At 55.0% G+C, this 21,066-nt stretch overlaps 1 protein-coding gene and 1 long non-coding RNA gene across 6 annotated transcripts in view; one reads left to right on the top strand and one right to left on the bottom strand.

The window, feature by feature from the left end:
• The window catches only part of MID2 (midline 2), a 60,502-nt gene extending 47,075 nt beyond the window's left edge, over window positions 1–13,427 (top strand). For 4 of the 5 annotated variants that reach the window (XM_068205025.1, XM_068205028.1, XM_068205027.1 and 1 more), the window contains 6 exons: window positions 1,844–1,992; window positions 2,472–2,599; window positions 3,569–3,712; window positions 7,168–7,329; window positions 12,097–12,304; window positions 12,486–13,427. In XM_068205025.1, coding sequence (XP_068061126.1) covers window positions 1,844–1,992; window positions 2,472–2,599; window positions 3,569–3,712; window positions 7,168–7,329; window positions 12,097–12,304; window positions 12,486–12,888 — 1,194 coding nt within the window. In that variant the 3' untranslated portion in view covers window positions 12,889–13,427. The remainder of the gene's footprint in view (window positions 1–1,843; window positions 1,993–2,471; window positions 2,600–3,568; window positions 3,713–7,167; window positions 7,330–12,096; window positions 12,305–12,485) is intronic. The other variant, XM_068205029.1, reaches the window with a different exon arrangement.
• Window positions 13,428–20,411: 6,984 nt separating this feature from the next.
• On the bottom strand, window positions 20,412–20,703 carry LOC137482259 (uncharacterized). Its single transcript, XR_011003969.1, has 2 exons — window positions 20,520–20,703; window positions 20,412–20,457 (listed from the first exon to the last, which is right to left on the bottom strand). It is a non-coding gene; the product is annotated as an uncharacterized lncRNA (long non-coding RNA).
• Between the last annotated feature and the right edge of the window lie 363 nt (window positions 20,704–21,066).

Here is a 21,066-nt window from a genome sequence, read left to right on the forward strand (position 1 = left end):
GAGGAGGAAAAGTGTGTTGGTTAGCGTGACAAGTTGGTGCAGAGGCTTGGATCACTCCAGACAGCTTCCTCAGGGCTCTTCACCACTGTGGTTCTAATAGAATAATGTGGAATTAATATTGAAGGGCTATAGTCCAGTGCTGCAGAGAGAGCAGAGGCTGCATGCTCTGCATTGCAGCACAGCTGAAGGGGAGCTGCTTCTCACCCTCATCTTTGTGGGAGTGTTTGGACCTTTCCTCCAGTGGCTCCAGGTGTTTCCCGATGGTTTCAGTGTGTAGCATCCCACCCCAAAGGGGAAGGGACCCAAGATTCATAGATGCTCATGACTGAAAGGAATGACAAATGGGTCAGGGTCCTGGGGGCACTGTCTGTGCTTCTGGGGGGGACCTTTTTATAGATAAGTTTTGCCTTTCCTGCAGAGTTCTCACTTTCTCTGCAAATCAGTTATCATGCACAGTCCATTCTTCCAGACATTTCTGGAAATGGGTCAGAGGCTTCAGGGGTCTTTCGTGGTCTTGATCCCCCTACAGTCCATGCCACTGCTTCATCTCACTCCTGTGCTGTGTTGTGCTTATCTCCAAGAGCTGCAGCAAGGATGTTTGTCCCAGGACGGTGATGCCCTACCTCCCTGGGGCCCCTTCTCCAGCTCCAACAACCCTCAGCTGGCTCTGCAGCTGCCCAGCTGTTGGTGTTTGAGACATCAGCTTCACCTTCTGGGCTCTCCACATCCAGCAGCAAGAAGGCTGGAGGGCTATAGCTCTGAGGGTGCCCAGGGGAGCCTGCATGACCCCATTGCTGTTCTCACTGAGCTTGGGTGTGCACTGGGTCCCACCGTGGTACCCGTGGCCAAGCCCCAAATACAGATGCTGCCCAGGCAGTTTGGGAGCAGGTCGCACTGTGTGTGTAGGCAGAAGAGCCACCGGCATGGCTCCAGGACAGCCTGGCAGCAGTGGGAGCTTTGAAGCCCTGCTTCTACCCCAAGCACTCCAGGGAACATATTTTATGTAACGGTGCCGTCTGCCAGTCCATCTGTCTGTCTGCTTGCTCTTCCCACCCTCTTCCTTGACTCTTCCAGGCTCTGCTGTCCAGTTCCAGCCATGCTTAGAAGGACCTGGAAGCTCCAAGATGTTGTTTTCCTACAATTGGCAGCTGGGTAGAGGCGAAGGGCACAGATTAGTGCCCAAACCCTCTGCAGAAGCAGTGGAGAAAGGAGTAACCTCTAGAGGCTGTGGCTGGTTTGAAGTGCTCCAGCTGCGGAGCGAGGAATTCTGCTTTCCTGCTGGATTGCCATTTGGTTTTCCATTTGTTCTGCCCTGCTTTGCCTGACAAATGGCCCAATGGACGTATGGAGCCTGGGAGAAGGGAGGGGGAGAACATGCAGATTCCCTCATACCTTGGTCACCCAGCAGTCAGTTCAGTTCAGTTCAGCAGCTGTGAATGTGATCTCTTCCACCGGCTCTGTAAACCCTTCTCCTGTTCCTGAGGTTCCCTTGCCCTGTGCTGAGTGACTGGCAGGAGTTTCATGGCAGCCTGCTCTCCTCGGGTTGGCATGGGGGGACACTGTATTTGCACAGGAGGAGTGGAGAGAGGATGCGTTGCTCTGCAGGGTCCATCACATATGGGACCCTCAGAGCAGGCACAGGCTGTGCCCTGGGGCTTTCCCACCCCCAGCAAAATTAAACATGGAAAGTGCTTTGCTGTGCTCCCTCCCCAGTGCCACTGAGACATTCCTGTGCCCTTTCACCACTCCTTGCTCGCCATGATCAGCTGCTGGCTCAGGATGGGGTTCCCTCTGTGCCTCTCAAGCTTCTGAGCCCCGCTGTCTCCCTCTGCTCCTCCGACAGGTGATGAAGCTGCGGAAGCTGGCCCAGCAGGTTGCCAACTGCCGGCAGTGCCTGGAGCGCTCCACGGTCCTCATCAACCAGGCCGAGCACATCCTGAAGGAGAACGACCACGCACGGTTCCTGCAGACTGCCCGGAACGTGGCCGAGAGGTGCGCTGGGCTCGGGACTCTGCTGCTGGAGCTGGCCCCTGTTGTAGGTCCCTGCCCAGAGATGACCCAAGTCCCCTCCAGTCACTTCGCTGGAGATCCCCAGCCATCCCTGCAGCCTCCCACTGTGCTGTCCCCAAATAAACCCCAGGGTCAGGTTCCTCTCCCTCACAGGACAGGTGCTGCATGGCAGGTCCTAACAATACTGTGGAAGCAAGGACCCTTCCCTGGGGTAGGAAGGTGGTGGAACTGCCAGTCCAAAGTGAGTTCAGGAGCCAGTCAAAGCTGAAAACCCCAGGGATGGAGCCCCCCCACTCTCAGAGAACCTGTCCCCAGGCTAGGCCACCTTCCTGCGTAGGGGCAGGGGTCTGTAGGTGCAAGCTGTTTTCCTGACAGCAGGTGAGGCACAGTGAGGCTGTCCCCATCCCTGTGCCTCCCTTGTGCACCTTGTTGCATACTGATGGTCCCTTCTTTCCTTCCAGGGTCGCCATGGCAACCGCATCCTCGCAAGTCCTGATACCAGATATCAATTTTAATGATGCCTTTGAAAACTTTGCTTTAGATTTTTCCAGAGAGAAGAAGCTGCTGGAGGGTCTGGATTATCTAACAGGTGAGTGTCCACTCTGTATCTTCCCCTCAGTCCCCTGCCCTGTGCTCCACCAAGGGCTGGCAGACCTATTTTAGGACTTAACCAGTAACAAGTGCCAGGTCAGCTGTGGCAGAGCAGGGCCTGTGCTGTCCCCAGAACAGTGATGTGTCCCCATCCTCCTGTTTGACCCTGCTGTTCCTGGAGGACCCATGGAAAAGATCAGAAAGCTTAATAGTTATGGTCTTCGTGACCTGGTGGGGGAGGCTGATGTCCATAAGGATGCAAGAGGGATAAGGATTATATGAGGGTCCATAAGGATTACAGAAGAGGAATTATGAATGAATTAATTATTATACTTCTAAGGCAGTCTGTGCTTTAACATTTCCCTTTTCCCACCCTTTTTCTGGGTCATTTGGTCCTAAATTACGAGCCCTTCTGGGCAGGACCTCAGTGGGCCCCTCAGTGCTGCCCTGATGCCCAGCACAGACTGATCGCTGCCCTCGGTGGTCTGGGAGCAGCAGTGGCTGCTGGATCAGCCTGTGCTGGAGCACTGGAGGGATGAGAGCTCCGGGGAGGCAAGGACATCCTCGTTCACCCAAATCCGATTTTATCATCATGAAGCAGATCAGCTTTCAGTGAAAGATTAGCACAAGCATGTCCAGATCAGTTATGGGATAAAATACTTACTGCACAACCAGTGCAGGGAAATAAGTGGATTTGGAAGTGGGTTTCAGCCTGTTTCAGGGTGGGGGTGTCAGACTTGATGGAGCAGCAGTAAAAACCCTGTGCTCTGACCTCTGGATGCCTTGTTAAACTAAAAAGTTTAGTTCAGTGGGAAACACATGACAGATTAAATGAGAGAGTTTTTGGTGTTGAGAGACTACTCCTGCCGCAAGCCCATCTCAGTCCTCACATGAGGGGAAAAGCCCTGGGTTTTTAAGGGGGGAAAGCCCAAACTGACCAAAGTCTGTGGTCTGTGCCATCCCACAGCCCCGAACCCACCGTCAGTCCGTGAGGAGCTCTGCACAGCCTCCCATGACACCATCACCGTGCACTGGATCTCAGAGGACGAGTTCAGCGTCAGCTCCTACGAGCTCCAGTACACCATCTTCACCGGCCAGGCCAACTTCATCAGTAAGTCTCCACACTCCCCTTCAGCAAGGAATCCCATGTTGCCCACACAACCTCTGGCTGCTCCATCCCTGGAAGTGTCCAAGGCCAGTTTGGAGCAACCTGGGATGGTGGAAGGTGTCCCTGCCCATGGCAGGGAATGTCACTGCATGAGCTTTAAGGTCCCATCCAGCCCAAAGCATTCTGGGATTCTGTAAGGAAAAGGTTCTTAGGTTCATCAGTCGTTTTAAAGGCTGGGTATTTGTGGAGGAAACAGCAGCAAAGGATCTACCAAGGGCTGGTGGATCAGAGCAATGGATGCCTCCTGATGTTGGGGGGCCATCCCTGAGGTGATCTGGTCTGCGCTTGGTGTCATCAGCCCCAACTTGGTGAAGCCTCAGGAACATTGGAGACTTCTGTCCATCTCACAGCTCCCAAATCCGTGGATACCTGGGATTGTACACAGGGCAGTGCTGGCTGCTCCATGGCTGATAACTAAGCTGGTTTATAAACCCTCTGGAACAGCTCTGAGGCATATTTCCAGGTAATTTTTCATGAAAATTACTGCCACAGGTAGTTGGTTTTCCACACCACCACAGATTTGTCTCACAGGGATGGGATTTGATTTGAGGACTGAGGACAGAATCACTGATGGTCTGTGGCTTGTGAGAAAGTTTTATTCCTGGTTTTCCTAGCAGCACTTGCCATTGTGAGAAGTGCTGACAGGGTGGCTCAGAGCGGGTGTTTGGGCTGCCGTCAGTCTGTCCTGCGGGCTGGAAGGACGTTGGCACCGGCAGCACGGTGTCACGGCCCCGGAAGGCTGTTCAGTGCACTCTGAAATGTGCAGGAAGCTGCCAGAGAAAGTTCCCTGTGACTTTCCAAGCTGGATCTCACCTCCCCAGCCCCAGCCCAGCCTTTGCCCTTGTTTTGGAAAACAAGATGATGTGTTTCCTTTCCATGGTGGCTGTCGGGTGCCGGTGCTGCCGCAGCCAGACCCGCCCTGTTTGGCTCTCCTCTGCTTCCCAGCTAGAGCACGTTGTCTCCAGCACTTTGTCCTCTGCAAGCCTGGAGAGCTCAGGCACTTCTCTGGTTCTGCTCTTGGGTGGCCACCAGCTCCACGTCCCCTGCACTTCCAGCTGTGGACAAGATGGGGACTTGCTGGTGTCACCGCGTGGTTTTGGTCGGGAGGGATGTCTGAAGGTCGCTGTGCTGGCTCTGTGCAATTTGGGCTGGCAGGTTGCTCAGGGCTTGCTCCTTGAGGAAGGACTGTTCAGGGATGGAGCATCCAGTGCTTCCTCACCCTCAGCTATGAGGATTTTGCCATTTTCCACTCAGGATTTCCTCTGCTGCAGCTTGTGCCCTTGTCCTGGGACGATGCCAGGGAAGGATCTGGCTCTCACCTTTTCCCACGTGCCACTTTGGCCACATGTGGCTTGGAGTCCCATAGACCGAGGGACTTGGGAATGAGCCACCTGCCCACCTCTGAGGTCTGGCACAGGCATTGGGAAAGTGGGAGCTGTGGAGATCATGAGGGTGAGAAACAGTGAGGGCAGGGCTGGAGGAGAGCCTGGAGGGTCACCTGTCAGAAGTGTCCTTCTTGGCCAGCCAGCAACCTCCAGGTTGCTCTTTGTAGGAGGAGTGAAGAAAACATCAGTTAAATCCCTGAGAAGAAAATTAATAACTTATTGTCCCTTGCAATAGCATAGTTTGGGTCTTGGGACCGTGTGAGCTCTGGCTGAACTCATGTAAAGAGACACTGGGACACTGAGCAGGGGCTGGGAGCCTGACCAGGAGAGGAAATACCTTTGCAAGGTGTGCAGAGTTGGCCTGTGGAACCCATCCCCTTCACGCTTCCATCAAACCCAAGAGTTTGGCAAGAGGCAGACATTTTTGTGGATGATGAATGCTACAATGAAAGGGATTTTTTTAAGCTTTGGCAAGGGTAGGAGCGAGCAGGTTAGTCTTCAAGGCCAAGATCTTTGAGGTTGTTTTGCAAAAGAAACCTACTTGGAAGGTCAAGTCCTTCTCCTCTCTTAGCCACCTCGTTGTTCCTGATGGAGCATCCCCAGCTGGTCCTTCCTGCAGGAAGGTGACACCGACCAGGCCGGGCTGGAAGCTGTGCGCTCCGACGAGAGCAGCTCTGTGTGCAGATGCAATCAGAATCACATCTGTTTTATTTTCTACTTCACATCACACTCCTCTGTGCCCCTCGGCCATTCCCATGTGTATCCCAAACCAAATTCAGGATGACAAGGACTGCAACCTGCCCTTGTCCTGCGGCTGAGCCAGCCACTGAAGAGAAATGAATTGGAAGCCGTTGCAAAAGAGGTGTGGAGCATTCCCAGCTCCTGCCTCCCAGCCCTGCACATGTTGAAATCCCCCCTCCAGTCACCCCAAATTCACAATGCACTCCTCACCTCTTGCCAGATCTAGGAAGCCTCCAGCTACTTCTTCCACGCTTCCTTATTCCTTTTGGCTCAAAGCCCTACCCCTGTGCTGGGATAGCTGCCCTGGTTTCCCCTGAGCCCCAGAGCATCTTTGTCCCCCAGTTCAGCTACTCAGGTGCTCATGCCAGCTGCAGGTGATCCTGATCCCAGTCATGCAGATGGCAGGAACAGCCTGTGGCACCACGGAAGGCTTTTCCCCTTTCCTGGAGCACTGTGTCACCCCACTTGAGGTACAGCACTACATTTCCACACATGCCAGGCCCTGTAGGCTCAGACACTGCAAATCACTGCAGCAGTCAGCTTGGCACCTCCATGGTCTTGGCTTCTTCATTCCTTCCCCTTTTCAGAAAGAGTTCAGCCTGCTGAATGGTTTCCAAGCGTCTGGATCCCTTCACTGGGAGCTCATTTTGTTTGAACTACTTTGCAAACCAGTCTATTCAGGGAGCCAAGCATCAGCCTCCCTTAGCCATGGATTATTACTTCCCACCCTGGAGCACTGTGGACGGGGCAGGAGCAAGATTCAGTTGCAAACACATCGATGTGGGTGCAAATGCATCCCTTTTTGCTGCTGGGATTGCATACTGGGGCCCTGGAGCAGGAGGGAGGCTGTCCTGCTGGAGCAGAGACATGGCAGAGAGTGATGGTGGGGTGGTGGTGGGAGGATGGTGACCATCACCCCCTCCCAGGCACCAACAGCTTCCTCTGCCATCTGCCCTGGCTGGAAGCTGCTGCTGGCTTCATTTCTCTTTCTCTGCACCCTTTCCCCATCACTTCCCATGGCAGCATCCCAAGATGCCAGCGCTGCAGCCCTGGTCCTGCCTTACCAACATTGCCTTTGTGTGATAACGGAAAAGATTCTGTGTTGCTGGGATTTATCATCTCTGGAAATTTCCCTGCAGACACTCTCAACTCCCAGGCAGGTGGTAAATCCTTCTGAGGGACACACGGTCATGAGCTCTGCATGAGCAGCACAGAGGCTTTGTATTCTCTCCTTTCCTGGGAATAAATCTCTGCCCCTCTCCTGCACTGCAGGTCTCTACAACTCCATGGACAGCTGGATGATCGTCCCCAACATCAAGCAGAACCACTACACAGTGCACGGGCTGCAGAGTGGCACCCGCTACATCTTCCTGGTGAAGGCCATCAACCAGGCGGGCAGCCGGAACAGCGAGCCTGCCCGCCTCAAGACCAACAGTAGGTGCCCAGGCACTCAGCTGGCCCTGGCAGGTGGGGGAGGAGAGATTCCGGGGTGCCTGGGGTATGGCTGAGTGCTCCTGGGGAGCGGGCAGTGGCTGGCAGTGGGATGGAAACACTGTGTTGTTAAATCACTGGAGTGCCCATCCCCCTTGGTGCCTCCGTTCCTTCCCTGCCTCAGGGATGGTCTCCTGATACCCCATGTGGTGCCAGGGGCTCCCATCAGCGCTCTGCTCCTGTCAGCACCCATCCCTGGGGTCGTAATGGTCTATTCTTAAGGTGGCTTTACATCCCTGGACTTTTGGGGGCTGATGCAAGGAGTCGCAGAGCAACTGTGTTCTTGTGTGTGGCTTAGCCTGCGCAGGTTTGGAAAGCCATAAGGTTGAAAAGTGTCTCCATGGTGGTGGATGGGGCTTTGCAGCCACACACAAAGCAGAAGTTTTTTCTTTCCAGTGCTCTGGGGATGCCAAGGAAGGTTAAATGTGTTTAGGGAAAGCTGAGCTCTGAGAGCAGCGGAGCTAGACCTGTCTGTCCTGGCACAGAGACAGAGCTCCAGGGTTTGTGACGGGAAACCTTTTTCCATTGAAAGACAGCAAAGACAGCAGAAGCAGTGGCACCCATGGCCTGAAGGGTGACACGGGAGGGACAGTGTGAGATGTTGGGGGAAGAATAAGTTGTCTCTCCAGGCTGCCTGCCCCGTGCCCGTGCCTTCCCAGTGTTTGCATGTCTCTTTGTGCTCCTGGTGAGCACAGCCCTCCCATCTGTCCCTCTCCCAACAGTTGCTTCTGCCTGAGCAAGGCTTTCATGGTGATTTATCACCTCTACCTCCTCCTTTTCTTTGTGCGACATTAAACTGCATAAAACAACACTGAAGCAGTGGAGCTGAGGGAGCTGCTGAAGAGCAAACTCCAACCCAATCTGCCTGTTCATTAAAAATGTATCCCTCCTGCAGCTGCTGTTTCTCGGTGCTTCCCCAGCTTGGGCAGGCGCTCGCTCTGGGAGTGAGGAATGGGTGGTTTGGGAAGCTGGGAGCAAGGGCGGATGGCCGTGGTGGCAGCTGCCGTTGGACAGGGTCTGCTCTCTGTGATTTTAGCTGAGTGCCAGTCACCAGAGCTGCCAGCACAGCTCCGAGGGCTCCTGCTTGGGGATGGACTGGGTTCGATCAGAGTCCAGTCAGGTGCTGAGCCCCCCTTGCTGCAGGGATGTGTCTGCAGCAGCCTTTTGCATGTTTGAAACCTGGAGCAGCCCCACCTGAGACATTGCACAGGTTATGTGTGATTGTGGGTTTGCATGTGCTAAAACCCCTTTCCACAAGGACCCATCTCTCACTTCCCACTCAGGTGCTGGGCAGGAGAGGCATGTGGCATTGATGGGCACATCCCACTCTGCCACCAGTTTGGTTCCTCTGCCATCTGTGTTTGTGGAAACTTCTGAATTCCTGAAAGTTTGATTTAGCCATATATATGGATATAATATATATTGATTTATTTCCTTCTGTGGCCAGCTTCAGGGGACAAGGGCTCCTTTGGGTGTCCAGTGGTGCTGCTGCCCTGTGCTGCAGCCCCAGCCTGCCCCCACTGGCTTTTCCTCCTGCTGGTATTTGGGACCAGGGTTTCTCCTTTTCCAGTGGACAATATCCAGAGGATATCACACCCATGCTTTCCCACTGCTGTAACCTTGGTGGAAGTGTCAGAGGCTCAACACAGAAACAGCAGCTCACCATTAACATATTTCACAGCCCGTTCTGTTCCTGAAGGGATGTCTGGAGAGCTCTCTCCATCGCCAGAAGGTCAGTGTCAGGACACATCGATTTCCACAGCATCAGCGCTGTCAGTGCTGGCACTAAATCTGTGCTCCTGAGCAGAGAAGCTTGGGAGAACAGGTTTGGTTTAGTGACAGAGAGACCATCCTCTGCTGCAGCTGGGCCTAAGCAGGACTTATTTAGGAGCAAGTGTCCAAAAGCAGCTGAAAGTGCTGGAATGCAGGGACAGGCCCAGCTCTGGCCATAAATAAAGTGCAGGGAAATGTGTTTTACAGCCCTTGCCTTGGCCACTGCATCCTGGTCTTATTTTCCCTGACAATTCTGGCTTTTCCTAATTTCTGCATATCTTTGCAACACCTTAGTGTGCTACAGGATGGCTCCATCCACATCCCATGTGAGATGTCAGGATTGGGTTTGATGCTTGAGCAGTGGGCTGCAAGGTCACTATTACTGACTGAATCATGTTAGTGCAGGTGTTCTGAAGGGCAGGATGATCCCTGCAGAAGCTTCCCAGCAGGGAATCTGTGAAAATTTAGATGGATTTATGGCTTTCCTATGACTTGATGACTCAGCAGTACAGTGCTGCATCTTTGTTTCTTTCTTTGCCGAAGGTGATGTCTTCAGGGAGGACAGGATGGTGCTGGCAGCCATGCTCTGAGGGTGTCCTGTGCCCCACAGTTGCATCTTGGATGGCTGGTGGTCGTAGGGATACTGCCACTGCAGGCAGAGAGGAGGGACAGAATGCAGGAGGGGCTGGCTTTGTGTCCCTGTGTCCCTGCAGCTTTCTTTGCTCTCTGGGCAGAACGTGGTGGGTGCCTGCAGCATCCTTGGGTGCAGAGTTCATATCCATATCCATCCCTCCTTTCTCTCCACACATTTTCTGCCAAATGCAGTCACCAGCTGTCCGCCCTCTCCGCCCTGCCCTGTCCCTGTGCCCCTGCAGCCAGAGGAGTAGGGCACAGAGGAGCTGCTGTGCTGCAGGGCACCGGGGGCACCCCTGCACTGACCCCCAGTGGGCTGGGCTGCTGTCCCGGATTTGGCCGAGTGTTGGATGTCGTCTCCTGCTCCCGGGGATCTCGTTCCAGTTATTTCTGTAGCTGTTATGTAAAGCAGCAGGCAGCCTGTCCTCGCTGTCCCTCTGGGTGGGTGACACGAGCGTCCCAAGCCGGTGAGCCCCTGCTCACTGTGATGGGTGCAGGAGCCCTGTGAGGTCCAGGGGAGCAGGGTGGGTGTCTGGGGTCCTGCAGGATGGGGATGCAGCTCCAGCACACACCTCTCTCTGCCTGGCTCCATCCCTGCATTCCACTGACCTTGACCATGTTCCTGGCTGCCTCCCCTTTGCTCCCTCACACCCAGTGCCAGACAGGATTTCCTCTGCTCTGCTCACTCTGGCTCTGCTGGGAAGGGAGGGCTGATCCAGCTGATAAATGCTCCAGAGGTGCAGCCAGCTGTGTCCAGCACTGAAGGCAGCTGCTTCCCCACGGCTCCCGAGCCTCATGCAGGGATGACCAGCAAAAGGCTGTCAGGAATATCCCAGCAAGCTGAATTTGTGGGATAAAGGTAATCTGAGTGACCAGCCCAGGAGCTACACTTTAATGATGAGAGGAAATGTTAATGATGAGAGGAATCATCAGTGATGAGAGGAATCATCGCAAGCCTCAGCTCTCTGCAGGGCAGGGCTGGAGGGCTGGAGAACAGTGACTGGGAGGCACAGAGGCTGCTGATGGTGGGGGAGCAGGGAGTGAAGGCTGCAGTCAGAATCCCCCTTCCTCTGGCAGCTCCCATGCTGGGGGGTTGAGGTTGGGATCATTATGACCTCTGTGAAGTCTAAATTTTTTCCCAGTGCCAGAGTGAGATTTTGGGAAGGGTAGCAGGTGCCTGGCTGCGTTCTCTGAAATACCCTCAGAGCCTGCCCATCGCACTCACTGCCTGTGCATGCAGCTCAAGCACTTGCTTCAGGACATGGCAGCACGAACCAGTGATAAGGGCTGGGCTCCACTTCTTCACACCGACCTTAGCAAGGGGTTGCCTTTGGAAAGAGAGCTGTGAGTGTCTCTCTTCTGATGGAGCCAAGTATTTTTATACCTCACTTCCTCAGAGCTTGTCTCTTTGCATTACTGCCAGGAAAAGATACGGCAGAAAGATCAGAGCAGCCAGAAGAAGGAGGGGGCAGGTCACTCCCAATTTGCAGCTTTACTTTCAGGCTTCTCAACTCAATTATTCAGCAAATTGGGCTCCAAGGAAAACCAGCACGAGCTACCATCAGGTTACAGAGCACAGCATAGATGAGCTCCGCTCTGCAGCTGCAATGGTCGATGATGTTGCGGCTCTTTGCAGATGTTCCCAGCTGTCCTGGGGTTCTCCTTGTGTGTTTCCTGGCTTTCCAGGGTTTCCTGGCTATTCTGGGGGTCCCCAGCCCAAGTTCAGGACCCAATTGCCGTGGTGATGTCATTGTTTCTTCTTGCTGGGACCCTGTGTCTGTAGCCAAAAATGGGAGTGTGAAGGAGGACACAGCAAGTCAAGCCCCATGCTGGGTACCAAAACATGAGGGTGAAGGCATTGGCAGGACTTGGGGTGTTCTCTGCAGCTGTCATTTGCTTTGTCCTGAAGCAGGTGAACCCCATGGAAGTGCTCTCCAGGGCCTGTGTGCACTTTACTGTTTTACTGCATCTCATGTGAAAACACAGCAGCAAAACCCAGCTGAACTCAATTTGCTTCTTTGTAGCATCTTGGGGTTTTGTTTGCCAATCCAGGGATAGTCTGGGACTTTCAGAGGGAAATCATGAACAAAAAAGGAGGTTGTTTGGAGCTCTGGGACATCACCCAGATCTGGTCTGGTTTTGGGGAAAACACCCAAGCAAACCACCATTAAATATGCAAAGCTGAGAACATGGGATGTGAAGAAGCCCCATTAGAAGAAATGATGCTAATTTGTGTTATTAGCATCATTCCTGCACCATGGTGCTAATAACACAAATCCTAATCCATGTGTGTCCTCCTCACAGGTCAGCCATTCAAGCTGGACCCCAAGATGGCTCACAAGAAGCTGAAGATCTCCAATGATGGGCTGCAGATGGAGAAGGACGAGAGCTCCTTGAAGAAGAGCCACACGCCGGAGAGGTTCAGCGGGACAGGCTGCTACGGCGCGGCCGGCAACGTCTTCATCGACAGCGGCTGCCACTACTGGGAGGTGGTGGTGGGATCCTCCACCTGGTAAGGCACCACCTGTGTGAGGGGGGATGCTTTTCCAGTCTGACCTGTGCCAGAGATGCCCACCCTGTGCCCTTCTACAGCAGGTGGGCTCTGAAAGCACGGGGTGCCGTAGCCATCAGGGCTGGGCTTGGTGCTGTGCCGAGGCTGGAGGGTGCTGAGCACAGCTTCTCTTCTCCTGCAGGTATGCCATCGGCGTGGCTTACAAGTCAGCCCCCAAAAACGAGTGGATTGGGAAGAACTCCTCTTCTTGGGTCTTCTCCCGCTGCAACAACAACTTCGTGGTGCGGCACAACAACAAGGAGATGCTGGTGGAGGTGCACCCGCAGATGAAGCGCCTCGGTGTCCTCCTGGACTACGACAACAACGCGCTCTCCTTCTACGACCCGGCCAACTCCCTCCACCTCCACACCTTCGAAGTCTCCTTCATCCTGCCAGTGTGTCCCACCTTTACCATCTGGAACAAATCCCTGATGATCCTCTCGGGGCTGCCTGCCCCAGATTTCATCGATTACCCCGAGCAGCAGGAATGTAACTGCCGGCCCCAGGAGTCCCCGTACGTGTCAGGAATGAAAGCCTGTCACTAGGCTGCCCAGGCCTGCCTGTGCCCCGTGGCAGCACTGGCTGTGCCAGTGGGTGCAGGTGGCCAGTGCTGCCCGCTGGCAGCCATGCCAGAGAGCCACTGTGGCGCCCAAGCGGTCGAGCACCATGCACACCCAGCTCCATCTTACTTTAATGGAAAAAGTGGAAGAACCTCGAACCACAGCTGGAGATCAACTGCTGTTGGTGAGCTCCAGGGTGCGCAGGAGTGGCTGGAGCAGCTCTTTGGTGGTTGCTCCCATCTCTCCCCAAGAAGATTGTCACCCGGATGGTTCTGTCTTCCCTTGGTGGGCTGGAAAGGCCGGGGCGTGTTTCAGGGTGACCTGAGGTGCCATGGTGGTCAGAGAATGGCTCATGCGTACCAGGAGAAGCAGGTTGGGACGGGAGGGATGGGCTCTGGAGCCCGCTGACAGCTGGTGTAGGGACCCAGAGCACTGAGCAGCACTTTCCAGGGAGGACACTTTCCATGTGGCTGAGGTAGCTTCCCTGGTGGGGTGGATAAGGCTTGGAGCCCTCGGGCTCGGTGACACTGGCAGTGGTGGTGTGATGGATAGTGGTCCTGTGGAGGAGGGCGCTGGTCTGTGGGAGTGCAGAGGGCACTGAGGGTGTTCCCGGTGGCCGTCCGTGCTGCAGATGGCATGCTCCTAATAATTTTCAGGGTCCTGCAGTGGAGAGCCACGGACCCCCAGCCCACCATGTGCTCCTTTGAGAGCTTCCCAGTAACTGGGGAGGCCTGCATCTTGAGAAGCTTTGGCTCCTGGCACAGAGGTTTGGCAGCTGCTCCTTCCCAACACAGGGTCTGGCCAGCAGTGCCCTGCTCCACATAGGTCTCCATTAGTGTCCTGTCTGGTGTCCCAGCAGCAGAAACTCATCTTCCTACTCTGAGCCCACAGTAGAGTCCTGCTCAAAGACTACCTCTATGCTCTGTGACCCAAAATCTCAATTTATGGCACTGAATCTTGACTTCTGGTTTGTTCTCCACCATGCCAGGGGATTGGACTGGGTGCATTTTAAAGATCCCTTCCAGCCCAAACTATTCCATGATTCTGTAGTGCTGTGAGTGTGGAGCCATCCTGTTTACTCCACGGCAGAGGACTGAGTCTGTCTCAGGACTGAGTCTGTCTCCAGCTCGGAGACCCTGGCTACTGGGAGCTCTTTGGCTGTCTCCAGTATTCCCAGTAACCACAAGCATCAAGTCCCCTGGCCAAGCTCCAGTCTCCAAAATTTTTTAAGAGGCCAGGAGGAGCTGGGCTGGCACACACGTTGTCACTGTTGCCACCATGGGGGTCTGTGGCACAGTTTGGGGCTAGTGGGCATGTGAGTGGCTAGGACATTGTGGGGGCAAGGATTTCAGGCATTATGGCAGCCCAAGGCAGCTGGTGCTTGGCCTTTGCTCTGTGACATTTGAAACCCCTTTTCCTCCTCTAGATGTGGTGCCTCAGTGGGACTGGAGACCACTGAGCTGAGACCACTCAGCTCTGCCAGCCTCTCCCTGTGGAGCTTTCTGATAGGGAACAACCCCTGCTTGTTGAACCTGATTTCCTTCTACAGCAGGGTAACCCACCTGATTGATCCAGGGAAACCATGAGATGGAATCTTTTTGGACTTTAGCAGTCTTCAGCAGTCTCTCACAGGATCCTTCTGGACGAAATGTCCAGCCTACAGCTGCATAAAGACACCATGGGGTGGCTGAGCAGCTGGCTCATGGGTCAGGCACAAAGGGTGACATCAGGCTGGCACTAGTCACTTGTGGGGTTCTGAAGGGCTCCATCCTCAGCCCTGTGCTCTTCAACATCTTCATTAACAACCTGGATGCAGGACTGGAAGGGATACTAAGTCAGTCTGCTGGCAGCACTAAGCTGGGAGGAGCTGTCAACTCTCTCAAGGGCAGAGTGGCCCTGCAGAGTGACCCAGACAAATTAGACAGATGGGGAATCACCAACCATGTGAAGTTTAACAAGGGAAGGTGGTAGATTCTGTGGCTGGGATGGGGAACCCTGATTGTGTGTATGAACTGGGGAACAAGAGGCTGCAGAGCAGCTGGAGAAGGGCCCTGGGGTACCTGGTCCATGGCCAGTTGGATCTCAGTCAGCCAGGAGGGAAATCCCTGTACTGGGGGCATCAGGCCAGCTGGGCCAGGGAGGGGATTGTCATGCTCTGCTCTGGGCTGAAGCAGCCTCACCTTGAGCCCTGAGGGCAATTTTGCACACCTCAATATAAAAAAGGCATGAAGCTATTAGAGAGTGAACAGAGAAGGGCTGTGAGGATGGAGAAGGGTCTGGAGGGGTCTTGGGAGGAGTGGCTGAGGTCACTTGGTTTGTTCAGCTGGAAAAGAAGAGAGGGGAGGCCTCTTTGTCATCTTCAACTCCCCCCAAGGGGGAGAAGGTACCCATCTCTTCATTCTTGTGACCAGTGACAGGACTGAAGGAAACGGCTGGAGCTGAGTCGAGGGAGGGTTAGGTTGGATGTCAGGAAAAGGTTTTTCTCTCAGGGGGTGGTCAGGCACTGCTCAGGCTCCCCAGGGAATGGTCATGGCCCCAAGGCTGTCAGAGGTCAAGGGGCATTTGAACAATGCTCCCAAACACAGGGTGGGATTGTTGGGGTGTCCTGTGCAGGGCCAGGAGTTCAACTCAGTGATTCTGATGGGCCCCTTCCAACTCAGCCTATCCTGTGATTCCAAAGCCCAGGCTCTGGGAGTGAGTGGCTGGCTTGGACAGGGCTCTTGGGGCTCAGCCCATGGGGGCTGTGCCAGAGACAGGTTGAATTCATCTGGGGCCAGATCAGAATTCATCTGGTGACCAAGGGGATGTATGTTGGTGAGTCTGGTGGTGACAGCTTTGCCCAGGAGGAGAGTGTTCCCAGCATGCCATCTCTCTGTGTGTCTGGGCTGTGGTTCTTGGAAAAGGCAGGTGGGCAGCACCTCGGAGAAGGACCTGCTGCCAGCCCTACCAAGCTGAGAGGAGTTTCCCTCTGATCCAGGCTGCTTCCCCATGGTGCCTGGCAGGGCATAGGGGATACACCCCTCCTTCTGCCTCCTCCTGAGCAGACGAGCAGCTCCGTTTGCTCCTCCCAGCCCGGAGTGTAGGAGCTCAGGGAGGGTGCAGCAGGACACGCCTGCCATCCCCACAGCCTGGCTCATGGCCCCGTTTCACTTTGGGAGGTTAAATCACCCTTTTAAGTTGGATGTTTTTCATGGGAAGGTCTCATGGAAGTCCGTGCCGGTCCCATGGGGCTGCTGATCCTGTGTCACCCCAGAGGGATGCAGGCACTGGAGGGGGATGTTGGCCCTGGCAGTACCGAGGATGGCGCTGGCACTGCTGGGATGGGCCCAGGGAGCATTCAGCATCCTCAGCTCAGACACCATGAGCCCTTAACGTGACATTTGCACCTGATGAAATTGCACTAACTGTGGGACCCCTGGCCCCCACACGTGTCTCATACCCAGCCAGACGGGGGCTGGGGGAGCCCCACACCCCGAGCAGGGGCTGGGGGCCTTTCCCAGTCACCCACATTGTCCTCCTGTGGTACTGAAAGCAGAGCCCACCCAACTGTCACCATGATTTGGGGAGCAGCAGCCCCATCCCTGGGCCCTGCTTAGGACATGGAGGGGGGCTGAGAGTGCTGCTGCTGGTTCCTCTGCTCCTGGTGACACCAGTGTTCAAGTTCGGGATGTGTGGACTCCTGGCTCCCCTCAGCCTCCCCTTCCACGTGTAACATTCCTGCTTCCGTTTTACTTGGGGGGAGGGCTGTTCTTCCTGTTGGGTTTTTCCCTTTTTGTTGGTTTTTTTGCAACTTCTTTGTTAACATGTGTGTATATATATATATATATATATAAAAAATATAATATAATATAATATATATACATTACTGGGTATGTCTGTTTGTGAGGGAGGCCATAAGGTGAGGACAGCCCTGGGATCTTCTTGCTGGCCATCACAGCCTTCCCCAAACCTGGCAAAACATGGCCGTGCATCCACAGGAGCAGAGGGGATTTGTGGTACCACCCAGCAGCAGCTTTCCTTGTGCGGGGTGGCCAGGCACAGGGGGTGCTAAAGCTCCATCCAAAACCATCTGTACACATAGATATCGAGCACCCTGCTGCCAGCCCCTGGGTGATATCCCATTATCCAGGACACTGGGTATGCTCGCTTGCCCTTTCCCCAGTCCTGGGTGGCCGCAGGGATTCTGGACATCTCTGAGTGCCAGCCATGTCCAGGTGCTCTCGCCCCAGCACTGCCTTGGAGCGGGTGGGGATGGAGCTGGTGGTGGGGCTGAGCAGTGGCCGTGGCAGCCCTCTGCACAGAGCCCCTGCCGTGCACAGGGACTGGCAGCCAGCAGGGAGCAGCTTGGGGGCTCCCCTCTGCCAGCCCCAGCCCTGGGGGCACATCCCTGGGGTCTGCCAGGGGCCCCACCAGGCAGGACTGGGCGCAGGGAGTGGGCACAGCCCGTGCTGGAATGGTGCCACTGGGCAGAAGCTGCTGGAGAAGGGACATTGGGAGGAGCCTCATGTGGGGGAGCACAGGCACACAAACCTGCAGAAGACAGAGCCCATTTTTGGAGCACAAGTGCCTAAAATATTTATTAAGTGGAAAACATACGGTGCAAACCAACACTGTGGAATTAAATATTTCTTGCTTTATGCCTTTGCTCCAGGCTTTTCCTGTTAAAGATAAACCTCCAGCACATGGAACCTGCCTGGAGGATGAGTTGCTGCTTCTGCTAGGAACAGACCTGTGGCGTTTGCACTGGTCAGAGATCTGCCCTTGCTGTGGGTTGTCAGTGGCACACAGCAGTGATGGGCTGGGGCTGGGGCTGGTGCTCCTGCCACAAAGATCCTCCTCGGCCCCACACCGAGGAGTGGGGCGCTGCAGTGCCCAGGGCTCACAGCCTCCACTTCCACACATTTTATTCCCTGGTCCAGAGACTGGCAGGGTAGCCCCAGACCACCACAGCTTGCCAGGGGGTTGTCCCAGTCCCCTTCATCCGTCCCATCACTCTGCTCCAACCTGGTTTGCTGCATGTCCTGGGGCAAGTGTGTGGGGTCTGGCAGGGATCTGCAGGTGGTCCTGAGCTCTGGCCCCTTGTCCAACAGATCCTGACACAGGTCCCAAAAGCCAGAGGTTCCCCAACCCTGGTGAGCAGCCCCCATGGCAGGAGAGACCCGGAGCCCTGCCACCCAGCCTGCCCGGAGCCCAGTGAGCACCCAGCCAGCAGCAAGGACACAATAGGAGCAAAAATCTGGCTATTTCCAGGTAGAAGGGGACACAGATCCTCTCCTTACACCATGGACAGTCGTCCCTGGGAGAGGACCTGCTCCCCTCTCCATGGGACTGACACAGCGGGGAAAGTTTCTTTTCTTTGAAAAATAAAACCTTCCAAAGGAGAATCATTCCCCGAATGGCCACAAATGGGCACTTGAACGGCAGAGCCTCGGCGTGGAGAGGTGAGGCACTGCCCGGCTCTGCTGTCGGCCCACCCCGAAACTGCGTGAGAACAGCCCCGTGCCGCCCATCGGTCCCGGGTGGGCCTCCGGACCGGCGGGGGTTAATCTGGGGCGGCTTACCCCGGCTGTCACAACAGCTCCACAGCACGGACCGTCTGCTCAGTGCACCCAGAGCTTCCAGAAAGGCAGGAATTCTCTGCAGGGATGTGTCTGACACGCTGCTCCCCCGTGCTGCTGGCAGGGTTCCTGCCTCGGTGGCTCGGGCTGGGAGTGGGCGCTGCTGCCGAGCACCAGGATGGATGTTAGCCCGGTGCCTGGGGAGCTGCCGGGGCTGGGACGTGCTGGGAAGGGCACACCTTGGCAAAGCAGGGTCCCGGCGGTGCCGGGACTCGCACTCGCCCCATCCCTCCTCCCTCCACCCCGATGGAATGAGAGGAAGCTCCGGAGATTGCTCCATTGGCCGTAGAATGATGTTGAGTGGGGAAATGAGTCCTGGGAGGGGAGGATGTGTTTTCCTTCAGGCTTTCCATAGGCACACTTCATTATCCCTTAAACCCTTGGGTTTCATTAACCTGAAACCCATCTCCAGGACAAACCACAGCCCAAGGCAAGGCCCAAAGGGATGAGGAGCACTGGGACAGCAGAGCCGGGAGCTCGTCCCTGCTGGGGCTGCTCAGGCTGGCTCGGCTCAGAGCCCACTTGGTGCCAGCGAGGAGCGGGCATGACTGGGGGCTGCTGGGCAGGGGAAGAGCTGATGGCAAAGGATCAGCCTGCACTGAGGTGGTGCCAGGGAAGAAATGTGGCAGTGTCACCTCTGTGTCCTCTGGCTGCGGCCAAAACTCCCTGAGAGCCATCCCCACCGTGGGACTGGTCCCACGTTCCCTCCTGCCAGTGCCAAACACTGCTCCAGCCCTCACGAGTGCTGGGGATGGCCCAGGGCTCTCTGTCACAGCTCCTGGAAACCAGGGGAAGCTGGTTAAAGGATGTCACCCCTGGTCACCTCTTTCCCAGCCAGTGTCAGCATGAGCCCAGGAAGGAGCTCTTCCCTTTCTCCTCCTGCTTTATCTGGTGCCTTTCCCTGTCAACCTCGGGTTTCTAGGAAACAGCATCCCTCGTTGTGAAAGCCAATTTAAAACCATCACTCACATGGCAGGTTGTTTCATGGAAAGGAAAAGGCTGCTCTGAAATGATGGAATGAGCTTTGCTGCTGCTTTCCAGGAATGTGCTTTAAACACAAGAGGTTTCAGCGCCACAAATACTGAAAATCAAACCAGAAGTGCATTCCACAAGTCAGCCAGGAGGGGAAAAAACAGCATGTGGCATGGGCTTGGGAAGGCTAATGGCAGGTTTTGGGGACTGAGGGGAAGGTTGGTGTTGGCTTTTTACTTTTAATTTCTTCTGTAGTTCATGAAATAGGAAATTTTAAAAATCCCCCCCTTGAGAAAGCTTAAAAACACACTGTCTGGGGGCCCTGGGGCTTTCCCCCTGCTCTGGGAAGCTGCAAAGTGAAGAGATAAGAGAAATCACTGGGCTTATATAGCGAGTGACATCAAGATGTCTCATCTGTCCTGTCTGCAGCAGCAATGGCTTGCACTGGGGTGGGATAATCCTCACCAGGAATACATGCTACAGCTCTCCCATCCAGGAACGAAAATCCCTTTAACTGGTGATTTCACTCTAGGCTGGGAAAAAAAAAAAAAAAAACCCAATAGTTAAATAAATGGACAGAAAAGAAAATGCCACCCTGACCTGCTCAAAGACTGTGCAGGGCAAACGAGTTAGAGTCTGAGCTGCCCCAAATTAATCCTTAGTGGAACTTGAGATTTTAGATACTCATCTGAATAACCACCCCCTAAAACTGAGTGTTCTTGATCATTAGACTGAGCATTGCTTAATATTCTTGGTCTGGCTATGGAGTGGACAACACCTGGAATGAGACCAGAAGCCTTTATTGAATAATTCTGGGGTTTAAGGCATGTGAAAGGGAAGGAGAGAGGCAGGAGGGAGGTGGTGAGGACATCAGTGCTTGTGTCTCAGACTAAAAATGGCTGCAAGGGGAGCCTCAGGAATTCTCCTGAGCTGCAGGAACCCAGTTTGAGTTGCAGGAACTGTCCTGACCCACCTGGGGCAGGCAGCTCGAGACTCCAGCCCTCCATCAGCCCTTGCAAATCCCACCTGGCCCCTCTCCTGCAAACATCCCATCCAGGCTCACCACTGCATCCTCCAAGCTTCGGAGCCAGGCAGGAGCAGCCCAGGGACTGTTAATGGAATTGGGTCCAGTTCTCCATGGCAACGAGCAAGAACTGGGTCAGTGCAGGATGCGAGGAGCCAAGCACTCCCAGGAGTTTTAAAAGTAAACACCAGCCACAAAATAAGGCACAAGGAGCCAGGGTAGGGGGGGGCAAGGGCCACCCCTCTGGGACCCCCAGAGCTGAAGCAGAGCCCCCATCACCAGATGTCACAGAGAGCAGAAGGGTCCCAGTCGTGCCCAGGGAGGGGGGCACAGGAAGGCTCCTGTGGGTACTTGGGCACGAGACAGTGGATCCAGGGCTGCACAGAGCAGGGGCTGCCTGGTCCCCGAGGCACACACAGCCCTCCACAGCTACAGTGAGCAACTGAGCCTCGAAAATTCCCTCAGCCACAGCCTCCCTGACACTTATTCCCCACTGCTTTGAGCCGAGTGCCTTCTCTCCACGTGGCCCTTGCTCTCCTGCCTCCCTGG

Source organism: Anomalospiza imberbis, chromosome 14 (assembly GCF_031753505.1).
Source record: "Anomalospiza imberbis isolate Cuckoo-Finch-1a 21T00152 chromosome 14, ASM3175350v1, whole genome shotgun sequence".
Classification (NCBI taxonomy): domain Eukaryota; kingdom Metazoa; phylum Chordata; class Aves; order Passeriformes; family Viduidae; genus Anomalospiza; species Anomalospiza imberbis.